The 21,040-nt window shown below is 38.7% G+C and overlaps 1 protein-coding gene across 1 annotated transcript in view; it reads left to right on the top strand.

The window, feature by feature from the left end:
- CACNA1A (calcium voltage-gated channel subunit alpha1 A) overlaps positions 1-18,682 on the top strand; it is a 269,796-nt gene extending 251,114 nt beyond the window's left edge. Inside the window, exons 44-46 of the mRNA XM_063292909.1 lie at positions 5,640-5,832; positions 6,826-7,073; positions 17,803-18,682. Of these exons, the coding sequence (XP_063148979.1) occupies positions 5,640-5,832; positions 6,826-7,073; positions 17,803-18,465 (1,104 nt within the window). The 3' untranslated portion in view covers positions 18,466-18,682. The remainder of the gene's footprint in view (positions 1-5,639; positions 5,833-6,825; positions 7,074-17,802) is intronic.
- Positions 18,683-21,040: the final 2,358 nt, after the last annotated feature.

Genomic DNA, 21,040 nt, shown 5'->3' with positions numbered 1-21,040 from the left:
TAGGAGTGTAAGATTAAAAAGGAGTGTAACTATCTACACTAGTTACAGTTTTTTTTCTGAGATAATGTTGAATATCTCAGGGAAAAACAATTTAGACTTACTGGTATTGGTGTTGTTAGGTTAATTTGATGTACCTGCACAGAAAATTATAGTTAATATTTTAGCTATCCTAATATAAAACAGAATGAAATTAAAAGCTAGATTTGTTGGGTTGTAAAATTCAGCTATGAAAAAGGGGTAGTTAGTTATGATTCTGCTATATACTGTATGCTTACTAACATTTGTGGAAGAATGTACATTTTGTAAATTAATTACCCAAGAACAACCCCAAAAACAAGCAAGCAATCCATCAGAAATCTCTGGAGATGACAATCCTTTCTCAGTTATGGATATCTTAGTCCTTCATTCTTAGAAAAAAGTCAAAATTTAGATCTTAGGATGTGCCACTGAAAGACTCTTTTAAGCAAATGCAATATAGAACAGATTTGATTTTGATAATATTGCAATAATCTCTATCTGCTGTCCTTACCTTATTAGTTTATTTTGCCATTCTGCATTACCTCTTTAATATAGTTGTAAAGTTCTGTTGTATACTGTCTTTTTCATTAAGTCTACCCATGAAATTGCCATTTTGGAAGAGATACTGCTGTTCTCATTTCCTATGCCCCATTAGGAATGGACAGCACATCTTGAAGAAGAAAAGCTTGTTCACTTATAGCTGATTGTTCTTTAAGATTATCTCTATCCATTCTCAGCCCTTTCCCGAGATCTCCATTATCATGTCTTCCCATCTGTCTCAGAAAACTATCCAAATAAGTTGATCCTAATGGGATTATGAAGTTGGAGTTTTAAAAAGGGCCTTTAGCAACTCTGCAATCTTTGTTTGGTTACAATTGTGGCTCACAATGCACATGCAGTTCCACATGCTCAGGAGGCAACTCCAACTGTTCTCTACTGGGAAGAGGCTTCTGGTTGCATATGCATCTGTCCCTCTAGGTGGGAAAAGGGGAAAAACGTCAGAAAGCACACCAGTTACAAGTGAGTAATTTCTCTCTCTTTCTCTCTTCCTCTGTGGATCAGAAACAGTAGAATAGTAAGGAGGGATGATGAACAAGGCTGATATTTTGGGGTTTCAGGAAGAGCTGAATCTAGAAATTCAAGATTCTATTTCCAAGCCTGGTATTACTTGTTCAAAACACTATAGGGAGTCAGGAAACTGGTGTCTTTTCTCTGATATTTCAAGAGCAAATATCGTGTCTGAGCAAACCCTTAGTTTCACTGTATAATATAGTGAAGCAGTGTTAGCTTTTCTAGGGTGATGACTGATTGTCCAGTTGATCTTTGCTCTGCACAAACATAATGATGGAACACTCTTGTTTGCAATTGATTAAGAAACATGGTTGATTATGTGTGAAAAAAAGTATACTCTGTTTCCCTAAAGTTTAACTAGACTATGCTGAAAACTTAAAACAACAACAGAAATATAACAACAGGCATAGTAAGTCCAGTCTTCTCTGATATTTCTGGACTGTTTTGATTGAGACATATGCTAATGGGGAGAAAATGCCATTTTCTCCTATTATAAAATTAAGGGAATGTTTTGTCTGGAGAATAGCATTTAAGCAACTGTTAACTGACCAATTCATACATGAGGGATTTATAAAGACAGCTGAAGATAATGATAGGTGCTTTGTATTGCGCTACTGCTTGGCGGCATATTCCATATGAGCACCCTTTACTTTTTAGCTTATAAAGCCTTTGGTTCCCATATTTTTTTCTGGAGATGAATTATCTCAAAAAAATATTATTACCTGTCCAGGTCTGCCATTCCTTTCTAGAAGGAATGTGGTAAACTATATTTCACATTATGATAGTATAGAAAATCATATTATGTCAGTTCTGGAACAGCCATAAATTGAATATGAATTTATATCAATCTTTCTGTTCATAGGACAGTCAAGATGGCTTATGATAAAAAAATAGAACAGTCAAAATCACAATTAATAATTCAAACCTAACAATCCTGGGTAGGGAGAAAGATTTCAACTCCTTTCCTAGAAGCAGAAAGAGTGGGAGCAACTTGAAAATATCACTGAATAGTAAATCCATAGATTTACCGTCTATGGATGCTTGAATTCATGAGTGATATAATAATAATAATAATAATTTATTAAAATTGTATGCTGCCCAACTCTCAACAACTCCAGGTGACTCACAACAATCAAAGAAATTACAATAAAACAAAATTAAAAAAATCCAAGATTTGTTAGAAATTCCAAGATTCTACTTTTACTTTTCTATTTCATCTTTTTTCTGCATTCTGCAAACATATTTTGATCAACACTAATTTTTTAAGGAAAATATTCCACTAGGAGGCTGAGACTTGCAAGTCTTAATTTTAACTAGGCTGTAAAACCTAAATGCACTTCTTGCTTGAAACACAATGGACACATTCACAGAAAGAAAAACATTAAAAATATATACAGTGTAAATCCATAACACAGGGAAAGCAGTGTGGCTAATATAATTTTCTTTGGCAGCCACCAGTTTTTCATCCCACCCACCTGACTTCATCTTTTACAGGATGATTTTAATATTTCCTTAAAAAAATGGGCGAATCCAACATGCCATAAAGCATCAGCTGTCACCATCAGACTTATGTACAAGAATGACTTCATAGGCATTCTTAGATTTTTTTTTTCTTAATGTGAACAGGTACAACAGTGGTTGACTTGGAAATATGCCTCTTGCCCAGAAAGAAAAAAAAATAAAGTGATAAGATAGCAGGGATGGGTGGGGAGTGGGATGACTAAAAGGATTTTGAGAGACAACCTTGGCATTTTGTCTTTTGGTAAATAGATGTTTAGGGCTGACCATTCTAGCTTGGCAGTCTTCTCATTAATAAGCAAGCTTCCCCACTGCAGCTATCTTGTGAGAATGGGACAACGTAATTTCAGACGATTCCACCAACCCCTCAAATCACCTAGCTTTATCTGTATATTGTAAAACTTTAGATAAACATTGTTACAGATTACTATATGCAAATATTATTTGGTCATTTTAGATTTACAAATCTCAATTCAGTGTACTTAAGAAATACAGTATATACTTATATGCTGTTGTTTTTGTCTTAATTAACCTACCAGTGACTAATGCATGTTGCATTTTATCTATAAAGATTTGTAATTTCTAACTGTAATTTAAATCTAAACCTATTTCACAATGGTAGAATTCAGTACTTTTCACATTATGATAATTTAAAATAATACTCTGTTTTGTACTCAAGATTTTATACATCCTTTATTTAGAAAAAGCTCTTTGAGGCTTCTTGTGAAGGCTTCTGTGAAGCCTTGTACCTTCCTCCTAAATCTCCAGAAGGTTGGGAAATGGAGAATTAGAAAAAAAGGAATTTGCAAGATCATTTCCCTCTCATTCCCCAAAGCTTCATCACTGTCAAAAGCCTTCCATGAATAGAAGGAGAGCATAAATCCTACAGTGATTACAAGGTTTTGCTCTTCCCTTTTCCTTGCTAAGGCTCATTTTTGTATAAACTTTTTGAGTGTTTCTTGCTGAGCAGTTCTGAAGCATAGTGAACTGCTCCTCTGAGAGTAAATGTATCGAAGTGTCAAGCTCAGCTCAACCTGACAATTTTTGAGATCAATATATATGACATGAAGAGCAGTAAATATAAATAAATGACAATATGTGGCTATGTGTATGTGGCTGGATGTTTCCCCTGTACAGAATTTTCCATGTTTCTTTTTCTATTAAATTATTGTCTTGCATTAATTGTTTTTGGGTTACAAGATCACCTTCTGACATCTTTAATCTGAGACTGTGGAAAGCGAAATGATTCTCATGTGTTTCTGGGGACACTCTCCCTGTTTGAAACTTGACAAACTTCCAGCTCTACCTTTTTTTATATAATCTGAGACTGTGGAAAGCGAAATGATTCTCATGTGTTTCTGGGGACACTCTCCCTGTTTGAAACTTGACAAACTTCCAGCTCTACCTTTTTTTATATATACTTTTAATGGAAAAAAAGATTACTTAAGAAACTGACAAGCTACGAAGCACCAGTCTCCAGCATAATCTTTATGTACAAAAATGCCTCTGAATTCTACATAGGCCCCATAGGGGTTCTTAGAAAGTTAAAATGGTGAGTAGTCAAATATAGTGTGGTGTTCAAAACTGTCCATCTGAGGTAAGCTGAACTGACAGCATCAGAGTATGGAACAGCTACAAGGGTATTACTGAGGATGATTTAAGCCAATCTCATTCATGGACGGAGGAGGAGGTGAAGGCAACATCCTGGGGAATAGGCAGAAAAAGGATGCTGCCAGAACATGTTTCTGTAATGGTTAAGTGCAACAGGGGAAAGACCGTGTGTCATATTCCTGAAACAAATTAAAAGTTAGTAGTTAGGCAAGAGTGAGGAGGGAAGGAAAAAATCTATGTGATTGCTGATGGTTCCAGTCATAAAGTGCTATTTAAATTTGGAAATAAATTATTATCCTGTGGTGGGTTTACAAGTCCTGGAACAAAATAACAATAGCTAGAATTCAACAAACCATGTGGCAGAGTTAATAGCTATTAGCTTTTCTTCTTAAGCAGTAGTTATACTCAGTAGCATAATGAATGAACATATTGGCATTCAGAATATAAGCATATATTCATACTCATTTAAAAAGAGACTTCAGACAGATTGGTCAAGACTATTTAAACTGAATTGTCCTCATTGTGATTAAACTTCTACCCAGATGCAAGAAAGACATGATGTGATATATGACACAAAGGAATTATAGAGGGGAAAAAAAACATGGAGAGCGCAACACAAAGGCTGTTTATGGTCAGAGGCATCACAGAATCTGATGGTTTCATCAGAGTGATGAAACAAACATCACAACATCACAATGCAAGCAACACATGTACAAAAGGGACAGAGCAATGCAGGTTGCATTGGTACAAAGCTCATTTCATTGCTGCCTCTTCTCTGAGTTCCCTGACATTTCTATCTATGGGAGTTTGAACTGCATTATAGGGTTATTGAATACTATTTAATTTGTTTAATCTGAGGATGTAAATAAGTTTTCTTTCTCTTGGGGTAGGTGATCTCTGCATAGGTATTTCCTTTGGCCAAAGCTCTTTCATGACATTGACCACAGAAAGTAATGTATGCGTTTATCTCCAGTTAATAGCATCCATAGCGAAAAAAAGCTTCTGCTGAATTGATGCTCCTATAAAATACAGCATATCTCCTTTTCTAGTTCATTCAAGAGAGGCATGAAATATGGCAACCATATTCTTCTTGGCTAAATTCATAATGTATTCCTGAGCTTATTGGAAAAGGAGGGAGTTTTAGTAACAAGATGTTCCTAATCCATAATTTAGGCATAGAGTAAATGTAAGGAGAGTGGTATATGTATCAACAGTTTTGTATATCCCATAGCTTTGCAGGTGTTGTAGAAAGGTGTGCCGGATAACCACTCTGATGGGGTATATTTATCTGGCTGAAGTACATTTAGCTGAATAGTGGCCTATTTCTGTAACTTTATCCTACACTTCACAAAATCCATTGGCTTTTGTTTTCTTGTAAGGCTCCACTGATGTTATTATACTGGGTTTCTATCCCTCTCCAGACCATTGCCGATACAAGTCCCATGAAACGCTCTGCCTCCATGTTGGGCCACTCACGCTCCAAAGGCACACGCTTGGATGATTACTCTCTGGAAAGAGTAATCCCAGAGGACAGCCAGCGACATCACCGCCGACGGGAGCGGACCCACCGTACATCAGAACGTTCACTGAGTCGATACGCAGATGTGGACACAGGTAACAACAATTCAAGACAAATGGAAGTTAATCATAGGGAAGGGAATGGGAAGCCGGTGGCTTTCCAGAAAGTTGTTTCCCATCATCCTCTCAGAAAGAAAACACTGGGTGTTAGCATCCCACAATTTTTATTTTCTAAGAAAGCCTATGCGGCCCATGCAGGGCCTACTGATAATTTTGAAAAGAAAAAATTATGCTTCTGAATAATCGTTTGTTTTGAGTATACTAGCTTCCCTTCTCTTGTATAATTAACTCCACCTAAGATGTCTGAATGTGCAGTGACAGAAACCATCCCTCAAAAGTCTTTATTCCTTTTTGAGGTGGGGGGAAGGCAGTCTTCCCCAATGCTGACCTAGAGATTGGGTCACATAAAACTGTGAACCCACTAAAATGGCCAAGAAGGAGGGAAGGGGAATTGTAGTTCAGCATTTTCTTAGAACCCAACTATTATTTGACAACATTGTGTGAATCTGGCCTTCATGTTAAACTATAATATGGTCTCATTTGTTTGGACACTGCATAAGATGTGCTGTTTGAACCTAGCCAGTGGATATGCATATAGCCTACAAGCATCTTAAAAATATCAGCTGACCATCTGAGTTGAGGATTCACTGGAAACCAATCCTAAATCTGGTTACACGGAGGTCCAAGTTCAGACATTACACCAATTTATTAAATTGTTCTCCTTGATCAGTTTTGTTTGATCTAAATGCTCACTTGGCAAAAGATAGGCCAGAAAAGCAATTTACTTTGTAAAAAGTAATATATACTTTGAAGTCTGAGTCCTCAACACCAAAGTATATATTGGTCACCTGTTTGACTATCCAAGCCAAGTAAAATGTGCCTTCAATATTTTTAGTATTTTGTCATAGATACTTTCCTTGTTTTTGCTTGCCTGTTATGAAAAGCATTACCAGGCTATCTTAGTATCTTCCAGGTCATTCATTTAGAATGAATGCATTGGATTTTGAACTGTTTTTTTCTTACTGGCAGGTCTGGGTACAGACCTCAGTCTGACTACACAATCAGCTGACCTACCTCCCAAAGAAAGAGACCAAGAACGAGGCAGGCCTAAGGATCGGAAGCACCACCACCATCACCACCACCACCATCACCATCACACATCTTCTGACAAGGAGCGGTATTCACAAGAGAGGCATGAATATAGCCGGCCTCGATCCAGAGATCGACGCTGGTCCCGTTCACCCAGTGAAGGCCGAGAACATGTGCCTCATAGGCAGGTTGGTGTGGCTTTCAATTCCATCTGGTGCCCCTAGGGACTGGCACAAGTGCTTTCAGTACTAAGAAAATGTCTGTTTGTTTCAAGAGTATCAAATTCCAGTTATCCATTTACTCATGTAAACATGTTTACACCGATTAGTCTGCATTGTTGTAAGCATAATTTTGATTTCAGTATGAAAATGTAAGATTTGCCTTGCAGGATTAAGTATCTAGTTCTTCAGCCAATTAGTTACTTCTGAAAGACCACAACCACTTTTTGCAGCAATAACTATCCCTGCCACTTCTCCTCTTCAGCATCTTGTACTCAGAGAAGTACATTTTCAGGACATGGAGCTAAGGCCAGCCTTACCATAAAATAAATTAATGCTACTTTCTCAGTGGTAGAATGGTAGATTAAATCAGACAGGTTGAGATTGGCTTCGTGGTAGGGGATGTAATTCACATGTCCTTAAGTGCAGGATGTCCCTGCTTGCTTAAATGAGGCTTTTGTAAGATCTTTGCTGAAAAGATCCTTTCTTGACCTACAATATCTCTGGAATTATAGGCTGTTTCAAATATTCCATAGTTGGACAAAGTAAGAGAAAGTGGGGACCTTCAACTCCAGCTGAGTCTGCACCCATTTCAATAGGAATTTCCTCCAGGGTATGGTACTAAGACTGCTTTGGTTGCCTCTGTTGATGACTGGTGTTAGGTGAGGAAGAACATTCCTACAACTTCGCCTGGACATCTCAGTGGCTTTTGGTGCCTCTAGCTGGGCTGGGCCTTAGGGGCACTGTTTTGCAGTGATTCTAGTCCTTCCTGTCAAGGCATCTCCAAAGCATGGTACTGGGGGACTACTCCTCAACACTTAGATCTCTGAGCTGTGGATTCTACCTTGTCTTTTATATTATTCAACATCTACATGAAGCTTTGAAGTGGGGTGACATCAGTATGCTAATGACACTGAGCTATATGACTCCTTATCTTCTGATTCCAATGACTCAGTCAATATTCTTGAATGTGCCTTAATTTGGGCTAGATGAGGGAAAACAAGCTGAAACTAAATCCAGACAAGATGCAGATGCTGTTGTTAAAGAAAAATCTGACTCTGGAGTTGAAGTGAGGCTTGCTTTGAATGGGGTTGTACTGCTCCAAAGGGAGCCTGTTCAGAGTTTGGAATGTTCCTTGATCATCAGCTATCACTGGATTTGCAAGCAGAAACTATGGCAAGGAACACTTTTGTACAATAATGGCTACTGCACCAACCATGACCTTCCTAAGCCAGCTGGACTTAGCAACAGTTATCCATACCTTGATTATAACCCAGCTTTTCAATTGCAATGTGCTATACATGGGGATAACCCTTGAAAAGTGTCCAGAAACTGCAATTGGTACAAAATGTGGTGGCTAGGCCGCTGACCATTGTAAGGTATGGGATTCATATGTTGCCTGTACTGAAAAATCTGCACTGGCTACCTTCTGGGTATAATTCAAGATGTTGATATTGACCTTAATTACTTGGGATCTGATTATCTGCAAAACTGCCACTCCTACTATGAATCTGGCCAGTTATTTAGATCACAAGAGAGGTCTTTTTAATGCTTCCTTCCAGCTGCCAGAAGCCCAGACTGTTGAATGTGCTCCCTAGGGAAATACCTTTGCCCCACTTCCCTGATGTTCAGAAAGATGTTTAATTTTAATTCTGATTTTAATTGCATTAATGTTTATACATATATATACATACATACTGTACATGTGTGTGTGTGTACACACACACACACACACAGTATATATATAATTTTTCTCATTGCAAGCTACCTTTATAATTGAAGAAACAGGCAGGGTAGAAATCTAGTAAATAAATAAATAAATAAAGTGGAGCAAAAACAACAGATTATTTTATTTTCACAAGAGGCTGATATATGTAGTAGCATGTGTAGGAGGGGCTATTTGCCAGCATGACTCTGCTTCCTTCTGCTGAGGCTTATGCTTCATAGGTTACTAGGCACCTTGATACTGAGATAATCCACAGAAGTTCAGGGGGGAAGGAAGAGTGACTTAAGCTAACAACTATCTCTTGGCCCTACCTGGCTGTTGTTTTAGTTGTTGTAAGGATAATATTAGAGAAGGAAATGGTGTGTATGCTGCCTTGAACTTCTGAGCTGAGTAATAATAATTATATCAGCCATTTCCCTTTCTAGGATTTAGAGCTGAATTATGAAAGATTCCATGCTGCTCCCTACAAGAGCATTAATTTGACAGAAATAGACATTGGGCGGGGAGTAAAAGAGAGTGGGGGGGAGAGAGAGAGAGAGAATGTAACAGGTTGTACAGAACCAATTGAGTAAGTGAGCTCAAATAACTAGTTTTCCCTGCACTGGTCTTTCTTTGCTTTCCTCAGTTAGGACTTCTTAGTACTATGTAAGCAAGAGATCATATTAAAATGGAATAAACCATGTTTCCTCCCCCCCAAAAAAAACCTTTCTGAAGGCCCATTGTCAGTAAGGGAATGGTTGTAGCTGTTGAAACTAGAAAAAGGCATTCCTTGTTACATAAATTAATTATGGCTCTAGGAGCACTTACATATTAGAAAAAAGTATAATCCTGTTCAGAACTTACAACTTTTCTAATTCCCTTCATCTTGTTGAGATTCAGCTTGTCGTCTCTTATCTATTCACCAGTGTATCCAGTACTTTTTAAAGACGCACCCAGTCTTTTTTGACTAGGATAATACCAAGATATAGAGGCTGGTTACATTAGTATATTGATGACACCTTACTCCAAACCTCCTAATGGCATCCTCCTGCAGATATAAGTATCAGAGAGAATGGAATGTTTACCCAAACGTGGACTCATTCAATTCTCTCCAGCTAGATTGAATCTTAGAGGAGATTGAGAGGATTTATTGCTGGATGAAACATTTAAAGTATCTTATCTACAACTTTTGTCTTCAAAAGATGAAACTGATCCCATGATGCTGGACCAGGAAGTTCACTGAATACCTTATTAGGACTTAGTGGTGATTGGCTATGGGGAAAGATCCATGCACAATTCAAGGGTAGCTGCAAGTTCATGGCCAAACCAAATTGGTGCCATGCTGGAAATTGAGGTCCCAACCACACTGGCATAGAGAAGAGCAATTTTGTCCCTTAACCAATTTGCAAATATGCTATAGGGAATATCTGTGACCTTCAGCACCCCATTTTTGGGGTAAATTTTAGGAACCTGCTCAGGCTCATTCTATCAAAAGGTAGTGGAGTCATTCCATTTTTGACACATGCAGAGTATCTGAGATGTAGAACTGAACCACTGAAGCTTCTTAACCATACCATCAGCAAATTGAGATGGAATGGAAAGGAATTGGAAATTGGAAACTTTCACTTAGAAGATCTCACTATTTATAACTCAGGATATGAAAGACAAAGTAGGAATGGCATGGCTTTCATAGTTTGGAAGGGTATAGCAAGAACAATACTTGGTCATATCAAGTATTGACCAGTCAATATCAATTAGTCTTCATGGACAACCCTTTAATATGACAATTATTCAAGTTTATGCTCCAGCTACTGATGCAGAAGAGGAAGTTGATAAATTTTATGATCAGGTTAATTTTAAATCAACAGAACTTGCAAGCAAGATGGTTGGAGACTGGAATGCCAAAGTTGGAAATACTGAGGAAAATGTAGTTTGACTGTATGGCCTAGGAAACCAAAATGAACCAGGAGAATTTCCACCACTCCAGTGATGTATGTGTTGCTAACACAGTCTTCAAACACCAAAACAATACTTACATACATGGGCATCACCAGACAGAGTACACAGAAATCAAATTGACTATATTATTGGTGGAAGGATATAGAAGAGCCCAGTTATAACAGCAAAGAAGTAGACGGGCTGACTATGGAAAAGATCTTGAATTGCTCATGTTCAAGTTTATATGCCGCCCAGAGTCACATTCTGTGAGAAGGGTAGCTATATAAATCTGCTAAATAAATAAATACATAAATTCCAGTTTAGGCTAAAGTGATAAAGCCAACCAGCTTCCACACCATGTTCTTGAGCATATACCCACAATTTTTTACAACAACAGCAGGAATCACTCTCTGAAGTCCTGAATCTCATTAACTGGGAATGAACCTAAAGGGGCTTCCTGTGGGGAATGGCAGATTGAGTGGTACTGCTTTTTTAAGCAGCACCAGCGTTGCAGCATTTTGAGCACAGGCTGGGTCCCTGCAGCCTGAAGAATTCTCCAGAGGTAAGGAGAATCCAGGAAATCATCCCTTTTGTTCTCCGGACAGCATTTTCTTATGGGTGGGCGGGGGGGTTGTGGAATTGAGCCCCTGCGATCAATCCGTGATTGACAATGCTGGGAAGTGGGACTGTCATCAAGTTCGGGGCTGCTCCAAAACCATAAAACGGACACTAAATCTTGCCACCCCATTTCTAAAACAAGGGGTTTTTTTGTTGTTGTTTATTTGTTACCGAAGAGAGGCCTTTTGCAACAAAGAAATGCGAACCTCTAGGTGATTTTCATTATTTTTGGAATTTATTAATTTGGAAAGTTGGCTTTTTTAATATTTAAATCATAATATTGGGATTTAAAGATTTTTGCTGTTTTGTTGCAATTTTCTTAATGTTTTGAGGATTATAAAAGATTTATCTACTTCGCTGAATCTGCGGAGTTGAATTTTGAGCTATCTGCCTCTGCTTTCCTGAGAACGGCTCTTGTTTACATCTTTTTTCTCCTGATAATACACTGTGGAGAGACATGGAAGAAATGAAAGCGATCTTTAAAGAACTCTATCTTGACCTGTTCTCTTAGAACTTGTGGAGTCTAAAGCCTACCACCAACTTGAAAAAGAAGACAAGAGTGAAAACTACTTTGAGAGTAGTGCTCCTTCTTCAAAGTAGAAAATGAGGATTAATATTTCCAAGTCAAAAAGTGAAGGGATAAAAATTGGACTGTGGAGAGTTAATTGTGATTCTGAAGAAGGAAGAATTTCAGGTGCAAAGGGAGAGATATGATTGGCTGCGTTCCTCGAAAATCAAGACAAAGAATCAAGGCTGGCTGCTGAATTTGAGACTTGTAAGGGGAAAGCTTTGTGTGTAATACTGAGATATGTAAATGTCTCTTAGTCTATTTTGAAGTCAGATAATTGTTTAAATGTATTTATCAGGATGGTCTCTTAAAGGTTTAGACTGATGTTTTTGCTTTGGGGATAATGATTTTACCTTGGGTAAAAGGACATTAGCCAAATGTAAACAATTTATTTTTTGTTATTTTAGTAGGCAGAGAGGAGTAAAATTTTAGTGAAGTAAGATAATATTTGCTTATTAGGTGAATAATTATGTTAGAAAAGGTTCTTTATTTTTTTTAGAGGGAGAGATAGTTTCAGAGGAGAACATCATATAGAGATGGAAATGCTTTGTAGAAATAATGTTTATCAGTTTAAATTAGAGTAAGAGATTGATAATGAGTTATGTATATCTTTGTTGTAGAAAGTCAGAAGTCACCAGGTAATAGTTTTCTTTGTGTTTTTGCACTTTCTTAGTTTTCTTTTTTCTTGTTGTATTCTTTGTTTTATTCTTTTTAGTTTTTATGTATTTTATGTATATGCTGAAAAAGTTAATAAACCTTTATATTAAAAAAAGGAATGAACTTAAAGGAGTTGTTAAGGATGAATCTGAAAAAAGACTGCCAAATATCAAGAAACAGAAGAAAGCAAATTGGATGTCAGTGCAAACTGTGGAAATTGCTATGAAGAGAACAGAAGCCAAAGCCAATAAAGACAACATTCTCAGGAAGGAACTTAACAAAGAATTTCAGAGAGCTAACAACAAGCAGTATTACAACAGCATCTGTAAAGACACTGAAAATGGAAACAGACATGGAAAAAGGAAGGTCTTCCAAAAGATCTCTGAACTTAGAAGGCGTTCCAAACCTCAAATTGGTATGTTAAAAAATGCCAATGGACAAATAAAAACTGATTCAAAGAAGATAAAACAGAGATGGAACAAGTATACTGAAATACTGTACAGTAGAAATGTCAACATCCAAGATGACGTAGAAAATATTTCTTACTTACAAGAACCTGTAATATTAGATGATGAAGTTAGATCAGCACTCTGGTCATTACCAAGCCAGAAGGCTACAGGAACTGATGAAATGTCTACAGAAATATGATAAGCAACAGAAGAATCAGTAAAGGTTATAACCAAGTATGTCAACAAATCTGGAAAACAACCCAGTGGCCAACTGATTGGAAGAGGTCAATGTACATACCAATACAAAGAAAGGAGACTTAACAGTGTGCAAACTATCACACAATACCTTTAATTTCACATGCTAGCAAACTAATAACTAGGATCATCCAATGCAGATTAGAGCCCTGCATGGAAAGGGAGATGCCAGATGTTCAAGCTGGCTTTAGAAAAGGCCAAGGAACATGAGAGATTACTGCTGATGCATGCTGGATAATTGAGAAAGCCAAAGAATACCAAAAAGAAGTTTCATTGATTATAAAAGGGCCTTGGATTGTGTCAATTATGTCAAGCTGTAGAATGTGCTCAGAAAAATGGGAATCCCAGAACATCTCATTGTCCTCATGTGAAAGCTATACACAGGTCAGGAGACCACAGTAAGGCCAGAACATAGCAAAATAGGCCTGCTCCTGGTTAGCAAAGGAAAAAGACAAGGCTATATACTCTCCTCTTCCTTATTCAACCTATATGTGGAATATATACTAAGGGAAGCTGGATTAGAAGAGTGTGGTTTTAAAATTGTATGAAGAAACATCAGTAACTTCTGCTCTATTCATGATACCACCCTACTAGCTGAAAATTCCAATGATCTTCAGTCTCTAGTAATGAACATCAGGGAGCACGGTGAAAAAAAATGGGACTAAGAGTATTAGTAGTATGATCTACTAATGACAACAGGTACAACAACCAGCCTTAGAATTAACAGTGAAGATACTGAAGTGGTGGATAGCTTCTGTCTTTAAGGTCAATTATCAACAGTAAAGGTCAAGGAATATGATGCAGACTAGCACTTGGTAGAATAACAATGAAGGCTTTGGAAAAGATATGCGATGCTGGGATGTGTCTATACCTACAGAGATCGGAATCAGATAGGCAATAATTTTCCCTGTGATGCTCTATGGAAGTGAAAGTTGTGAAAGTGTGAAAGTGAAAGTACAATGTACCATTGTACAAATCTACCTAAAGTTCTTACTTGAGGCACAAATGACCAGGTTCAAATTATGCACACTTGATGGTGAAGACCTAGCTCTCTGGAGAAGTCTATAATGCTGGGAAAGGTGGAAAGAAAAACCAGCAGCAAGGTGGATGGACTCAAGTGTAGTGGCAATGGATCACCGTTAGAAGACCTAAAGGACCAGGGTGCGGACAGATCCTCCTGGAGAAATTCTATCTATGTGATTGCTAAGAGTCGATGCCAACATGATGGCACATAATCATCAATGCCCACATACGTTATACACACATGCTTGAGACTAGATTAGAAAACATTGCCATGTAGAGTCACTGTAGTGATTTGCCCTATTTTTATACCCTTGAAGATCCTTTTTTGAAAATTCTGTTTATTAGATTTATATTCCACAAATGTATAAAATGTGGCAGTAAGTGAAAGCCAGTGTGATGTAGTAGTTAAATGGTTGGAGTAGGGGGATCCAGATTCTAGTCCATGCTCAGCCATGAAAGCTCACTGGGTAACTTTGGGCCAGTCACTTTCTCTCAGCCCAACCTGCCTCACCAGGCATTGGCTGTAGGAGAAAAATTGGTCTTATCTGTGCTTAGTTATATGCACATACCAAATAGAAATACTAAATACTAAGCTCCTATCATCTGACAGGCATTCTTTATACCTTATATGTTTGATGAGGGTTATTTGGGTAACTCATGCCATCACTGCCAGGGTTCTATGAAAGATCAGTATCAGCAGAAGTTTTTTATCTGAGAGATATCTCCTCTATGTGAATCCATATGTCACCTCTTCATACATAGTATACACATGTCATCAGAGTTTTAACTTTGGGCCCAATGTCTGAGGAAATGTACTCCTCTACAGACAGCATAATTCATTCTAGCCTAAAGCCCATACTTCCTGCACAATCTAGCCAAGGACAATAATCCTTTTGGCTGATCTTATCATCACTGACATTTGTCCTCTGTTTTGACATCAGACAAAGGCTGAGTCTCACCCAGTCTCAGATGTATGGATATCTCCATCTCTGTCCTCCCTGTATCCTAAAGGTAGCATACCCCTTTCCGAAGGCCCCAAGCATTGTACTAAATATTTAGAGTAAAACTTAATTGGCATGATAGGCTCAGGGCTTCCCTGCTGATGATGGCCCAACTGTCCAGGCCATACAACAAGATGCTTTAACATGGCTTGGCATTCCAGTGTCTTCCAGTGTATTGTTACAGGCCACTAAAGATTCTTGCAGAAATAATTGATCTGTACCATCAACCCTATGGATATTTATTAATTTTATTAAATTTATAGAGCTGCTTATCTCACACTTGTGACTCTGGGCGGTGCACACAATGAAAATAACAGAAACCAAGCATTCAAAACAATGAAAAACAAAACCATTAAATACAATTTATTTATGTTTTTATTGTAAACTGCCCAGAGTCCCTCCTTTGAGGGGGAGATAGGCAGTGATAAAATTAAATAAATAAATTTATATTAAGCAATTTTGTATGGTTCATCTTACCTCTTGTTTTGAGCAGATTACTTGCAGCCTGTTATTGTGGAGGTGCAATTCATCCCTGTAGACCAAGAGGGCAGGAAATTAAATGGAATAAAGTGTATACTATACTCAGCTAGTACTTTGTCTCTTGAAATAGCAAACTACCAAGCACTGATGGGATACTATCAGTTATTTTGAAGAGTCCATGCTTCATCATTAACCAGATGACAGTGAACAAGATACTGAGAAGCTTTTCCACGTACTAGCAGCCAATAAATTACTGTGGTCAAGCATCCTGTTGTCTGTGCTTCTAAAACCATGGCAGGTGCTCTGGGTGCCTGTTGTCAGGCCTACTGTGCTCCTTATTCAGTTCAAAGACTTGGAATTTGTTTCACATGAATGATGTCAAGAAAATCAGCTAGTTGTGGATTATTCTGTTTATAATTGTAAAATGTATCTTGCTTAGAGTGCATATTTTATTTTTGGGTTCATTTATATTAACTTCACATAGCAGGAGAGAAGCTCAAATAAATGTTTTGAATGACCTGTGTGAAATCAATAGTTCTTGAAGAGTAAAGAAAAAAGGATGGGGAATTAAGAGTGTTTTGCAGGTATAAGTCACAGATCATGAAAGCATGCATGAGCCCTTACCTTGAAAACTCCAGTCAACCAATTTTACATATATATTAATAATGTTAATATCCATGAATCTAACAGTCTCAACCTTGAACATTTCTGTGAATTGGTGCTTCTTACAACGTACATTATTTTCAGATATACTATGATGAGCTGATAGAAATTTATCTTATTTGGAGGAAACAGTATAAATCAAAATGTAGCTAACTGGGAATTGCTACTGAGGATGGACTGTTAGTTGGCTCTGGGCTCTGTTATGTTAAAGAAGGCACACATTGCTTCCGACTTATTCAGACCTGCCTGAGTACATGCCATAACCAAATGCCTTACCATGGATAGGCTGCCGCCTTACTTCACACACATGATGGGAATCATAAAAAGTGAAAGTCAAACAGATGTCTCTTGATGGCCCCCTAAATGCATCACAAGTACTTGACTCTGCCAGCTGTACTCCAGATTACCCAGCTCTTTTAAAACTGAAAGAACAGCAGTGCTATTGCTACTGCTACCTAACATTTATTTAGCAAAGGCAAGCTGTATGACAGAAGCAAAGAACTCCTTTTCCTCCATGGATCTCATTGCCTTTTAGGAAATCAGAGGTGGGGCTGTATGTTGGATTAAAGTAGTGTGTACATAGTGAAAACAGTGCATGATCTTACAATTAGCATGTAAGCAACACGAACAAACGCTTGATGATCAGACGTATCAGGTAGAGGACATCAACACTCTGCAGTCTCCTTCAAGGGTCTGGCTGTTACAAATGATTCCAGATTTCCCTCATCTTTCCTGTTAAATCCTCTCTCCCACTTCCTGTCATTTCCTAAATCCTGTCCCTATTTATCCCAATTTACCACCCCTTTTCAACTTCAAATCTTTTCTCTTTAAGTTTGTTCCCTGCTATTCACTTTTTGATAACATGCTTTGCAAATGCATCCTACCCCACCTTGCTCCTCCAAATATTTTGTTTCTTTTGTATTTAATAAATTGCTCCCCCCACCCTTTGTTTCTTTCTTTTGGAAAAACACAAATACATTTAAAAGCTTTTTACTACTTTTTAATCCTTGGAACTTACAAAAATTCCATTTCTCTTTTTTGCTTTTGGTTTCCTTTGGATTTTTTTTAATTATGAATAATTATTATTGTCCTTTGTGTTTCCCTTGCCTTCCTACCCTCAATTTCTAATCCACCCTGATGTGGCTGTTGCTTTAATTACTTACCCATTCATTTATTTTTATTCCTTGCCTTCCTCCCCCCCTCCTTTGCCCTTGTCTCTGTGTCACCCAAACCTCACCCCCACCCACCTCCAATCCGGCCCCGTTTTCCTTCTGTCTCTTCTTGTTTGATTTTCCTTGTATATTTTTTCTTTTTGATTTCCTTTGTTTCAATTTTCGTGTAGGGCAGTAGTTCCGTAAGTGGGAGTCCAGTCCTCTCAACGTCTGGCACCAGCACCCCGAGGCGAGGACGCCGCCAGCTCCCACAGACCCCTTCTACACCCCGGCCACATATCTCCTACTCCCCCGTGGTCCGCAAGGCCATCAACACAGGGGCCCAGCAGCAACCGCCGTCTGTGCATCCCAGCCGAATATCCAGCCCGGCCCCTCGGCGCTACCCCTCGCTGCCTGCTGAGCACCACGTCTCCGAGCGGCGCAGTAGGTCTCCGGCTATGGAGCGACACACTGTCCCGCCGCGAAATGATTCGCCTCGCGGCTACCGCCATGCCAGTAGCCGGTGGTCAGCCCCACAGGTCTCAGAGCTCCCGCCGGGGCCTCGCCACGGCAGTGGTTACTATCGGAGTCGGGACTACGGCAGCCCCGCCGGCGAGGAAGCCTTTCCCTACGAGGCCGTGCAGCCGCCGCCGCCGCAGGGGAGCAGCTCAGGACGTTCGCCCAGAACTTCCCGGGTGGGCGGCGGCTCGTCCTCTCTCTCCCCCTACAGGCACGGGCGGCGGCTCCCCAATGGATACTATCACTCACACGGACCAGCCAAGTCGCGCGGGACAGGGTCACGCAAAGGACTGCACGAACCTTATAGCGAAACCGACGAGGACGACTGCTGCTAACCTACAAGTGGCTTCACCTTACACGTGCGCGCACGCGCCACACACGCACTCCACACACATACCCAGAAGGGAGAAGATCCCCAGGTTGGGGGAAGGCGAGAGGAAGAATGAAAAGCAAGCGAACTGCCAGCTGACTGCGGAAGGTATCCCCGAGGAGAACCCTGCGATTGTGGGAAGAAACTTTTTATCTTTTGTTGGGGGAATCTGGGGTCGGGAGGGAGCAAGGGTCTGGGGGTTGGGGGGGAGGCTAGGGAAGAGAGGGTCTGGGAGATCAGAGCATGCTTATCTTTTACAGATCAAGTTGTGTGTGGTGAGTGATTTGAGGGTGGGAGGGAGGGACGTCACTCAGAAATTACAAAAGAAAACGCTCTCAGGTGTGGGGAAACTGGGCCGCCCAAGAGCCCCGGGCTTCGCCTAACTATGCCTCTGCGAAGGAGGACCAGAAGCCACTTTCCCCTGGGGCCGATGGGAGGGGCAGGACGGAGCCTGTCAACCTTAGCAAAGACATTCTGGAAATGTTTAAGAAACAAAAACCTTTTAAAAAGATGCAAAGTAAACAAAAAGACAACCCTGGGCTTCTATTGATGAGTTTTATCATCTCAATTTACCTAATTAATTTAATGTTTTAAAAAAAGTTTGTGACCTGACATTTTAAGAGGGAGATATGCACACAAATACACATCCCCAACACACACACACACACACATACACACATACACCACACACACACAAAGAGGAGTGCTTGCTGGTTATACCAAACCCTAATATTACTGCCTGCAGAGATAAAAAAAAAAGAAATAATAAAACAAAAAAAGGACAAAAATAATTGATAAAAATTAAGCATTTTCTTCTGATATTTTGGTCCTGCTTGACAAAGAAATGACATCAAAATAATAATTCCTCAGCTTCTTTATTTCTTTTTTCCTACTTGTTTGGAAAAAAAAGTTGAAAAAAACCTGTGGGATTGGGACTGTGAAATATTGCATGAAACAAAGTAAAAAGACAAATGAAAAAAAAACTCTAAAATCCTTTAAAAAAACAATATTAAAAAATGAATTTTTGATTGAAATGTGCTTTATTGTTAATTTCCCCATACTTTATTCTCATTCCTCCTCTCACCCCTTTCTCTTATGATGATATAATGCTGTATGAAAGGATATGTATTGGAATGCATGACTGATAATCATTGTTCTTTTGCTGCTTTCTAAGATGAAGAGTATGAACAACAAGTTGTTAAGCAGAAGCTGGTCAATGAGAGTCCTTGGATTAGATATTCTTTTTAAATATATATATCTATATATAACAATTCCCTCATTTGCCTATATATTAGCATTTAAACACAAGATTGGTATCAACTGGTTTATCCTGCCAAAGCCGAGCAGACTCCTAAATACAGTGAAACCTCGTTTTAGCTGAGGGGGTATCCCTTATTTATGAATGCCCATTAAATATGAAATTGCGTAATTTGTGTCATTTTACATCATTTGCATGACTTTTTTTCCTTCTTATTGCAATGTTCTTTAAAAGTACACAAGAACAATGAACAAAAACATTTTTAAAATGGTAATATATACTGGCTGGTCCAACAGATAATCTAATTAAATTATATTACAAATATAATGCCACTTGCATGATGATGTCATTAAGCAAATTACATAAATCACTAAGGAAATTTGGTCTGTTGCATGTGAAGTCTGCTGCATCAAGGTCCAGTAAATCGAGATTTCACTGTATATTTTTATTCCATACCCAGACTTTAGAATCAGTATCAGCATCCAGATTGCTGTTTAAAGGTCCAGAGAATGACTAGATACATATCAGGGATACATGAATGAAATTCACTAGTGAACATATAATCAGAAAGTACTCATATAGCCACCATTTGCTGTGTCAACCCAACTTTTTATATTAGGAGCAATCAACACTGAAGTACAAAAATCAAAATCTAATACAACCCCATTTATCCTATGTCAACAGTTTCATTTTACATGGTATGTGGTGGCTAATTGATATTTGCTATAGTGTGAATATGTGTATACATGTATATATGCAAATCAAGGCCTATCATGATTTTGTGGTACGTTCACTTGTGTGCAATGTAGGTCTGTGCAATGATCTGAAAGAAAGGGAAAATGATTTAAGTGGGCTTGTGCAGGAACCCAGGAAAAGATAATGCCTCTTTAAGGTATTGCCAAAAGATGTGACATATGCGCTCACGTGCATTCCTACTCATTTTTTTCCCTTTGAATGCAGATTGCTGCACAGCCCTATTGCAAACAAGTACTGTTCACATATAAATATTGCACTTATTCACATATACATATACTGCAATCCTTGGGGGCCATTTGGAACACTGATAACGCACCCTATGAGGCCATTCCCACAGTATGGCCCAGTGTATTACTAATCTTAAAGACTTACAATAGTATCCAAATAACAAGAAATGTTAATGGCCTTGAAACAACAGTTGATGTAAACTAGGTAAATGCTAGTGGAATCTACATTACCACTAGAGTGATAATTGCAACTAAGGGACGTTATCACCAGGGTCAGAATTACAACTAAGGGTCAAGTC

Source organism: Candoia aspera, chromosome 2 (assembly GCF_035149785.1).
Source record: "Candoia aspera isolate rCanAsp1 chromosome 2, rCanAsp1.hap2, whole genome shotgun sequence".
Lineage (NCBI taxonomy): Eukaryota > Metazoa > Chordata > Lepidosauria > Squamata > Boidae > Candoia > Candoia aspera.
The sequence above is the reverse complement of the archived record's forward strand: the minus strand, read 5'-3'. Positions and strand labels throughout refer to the sequence as shown.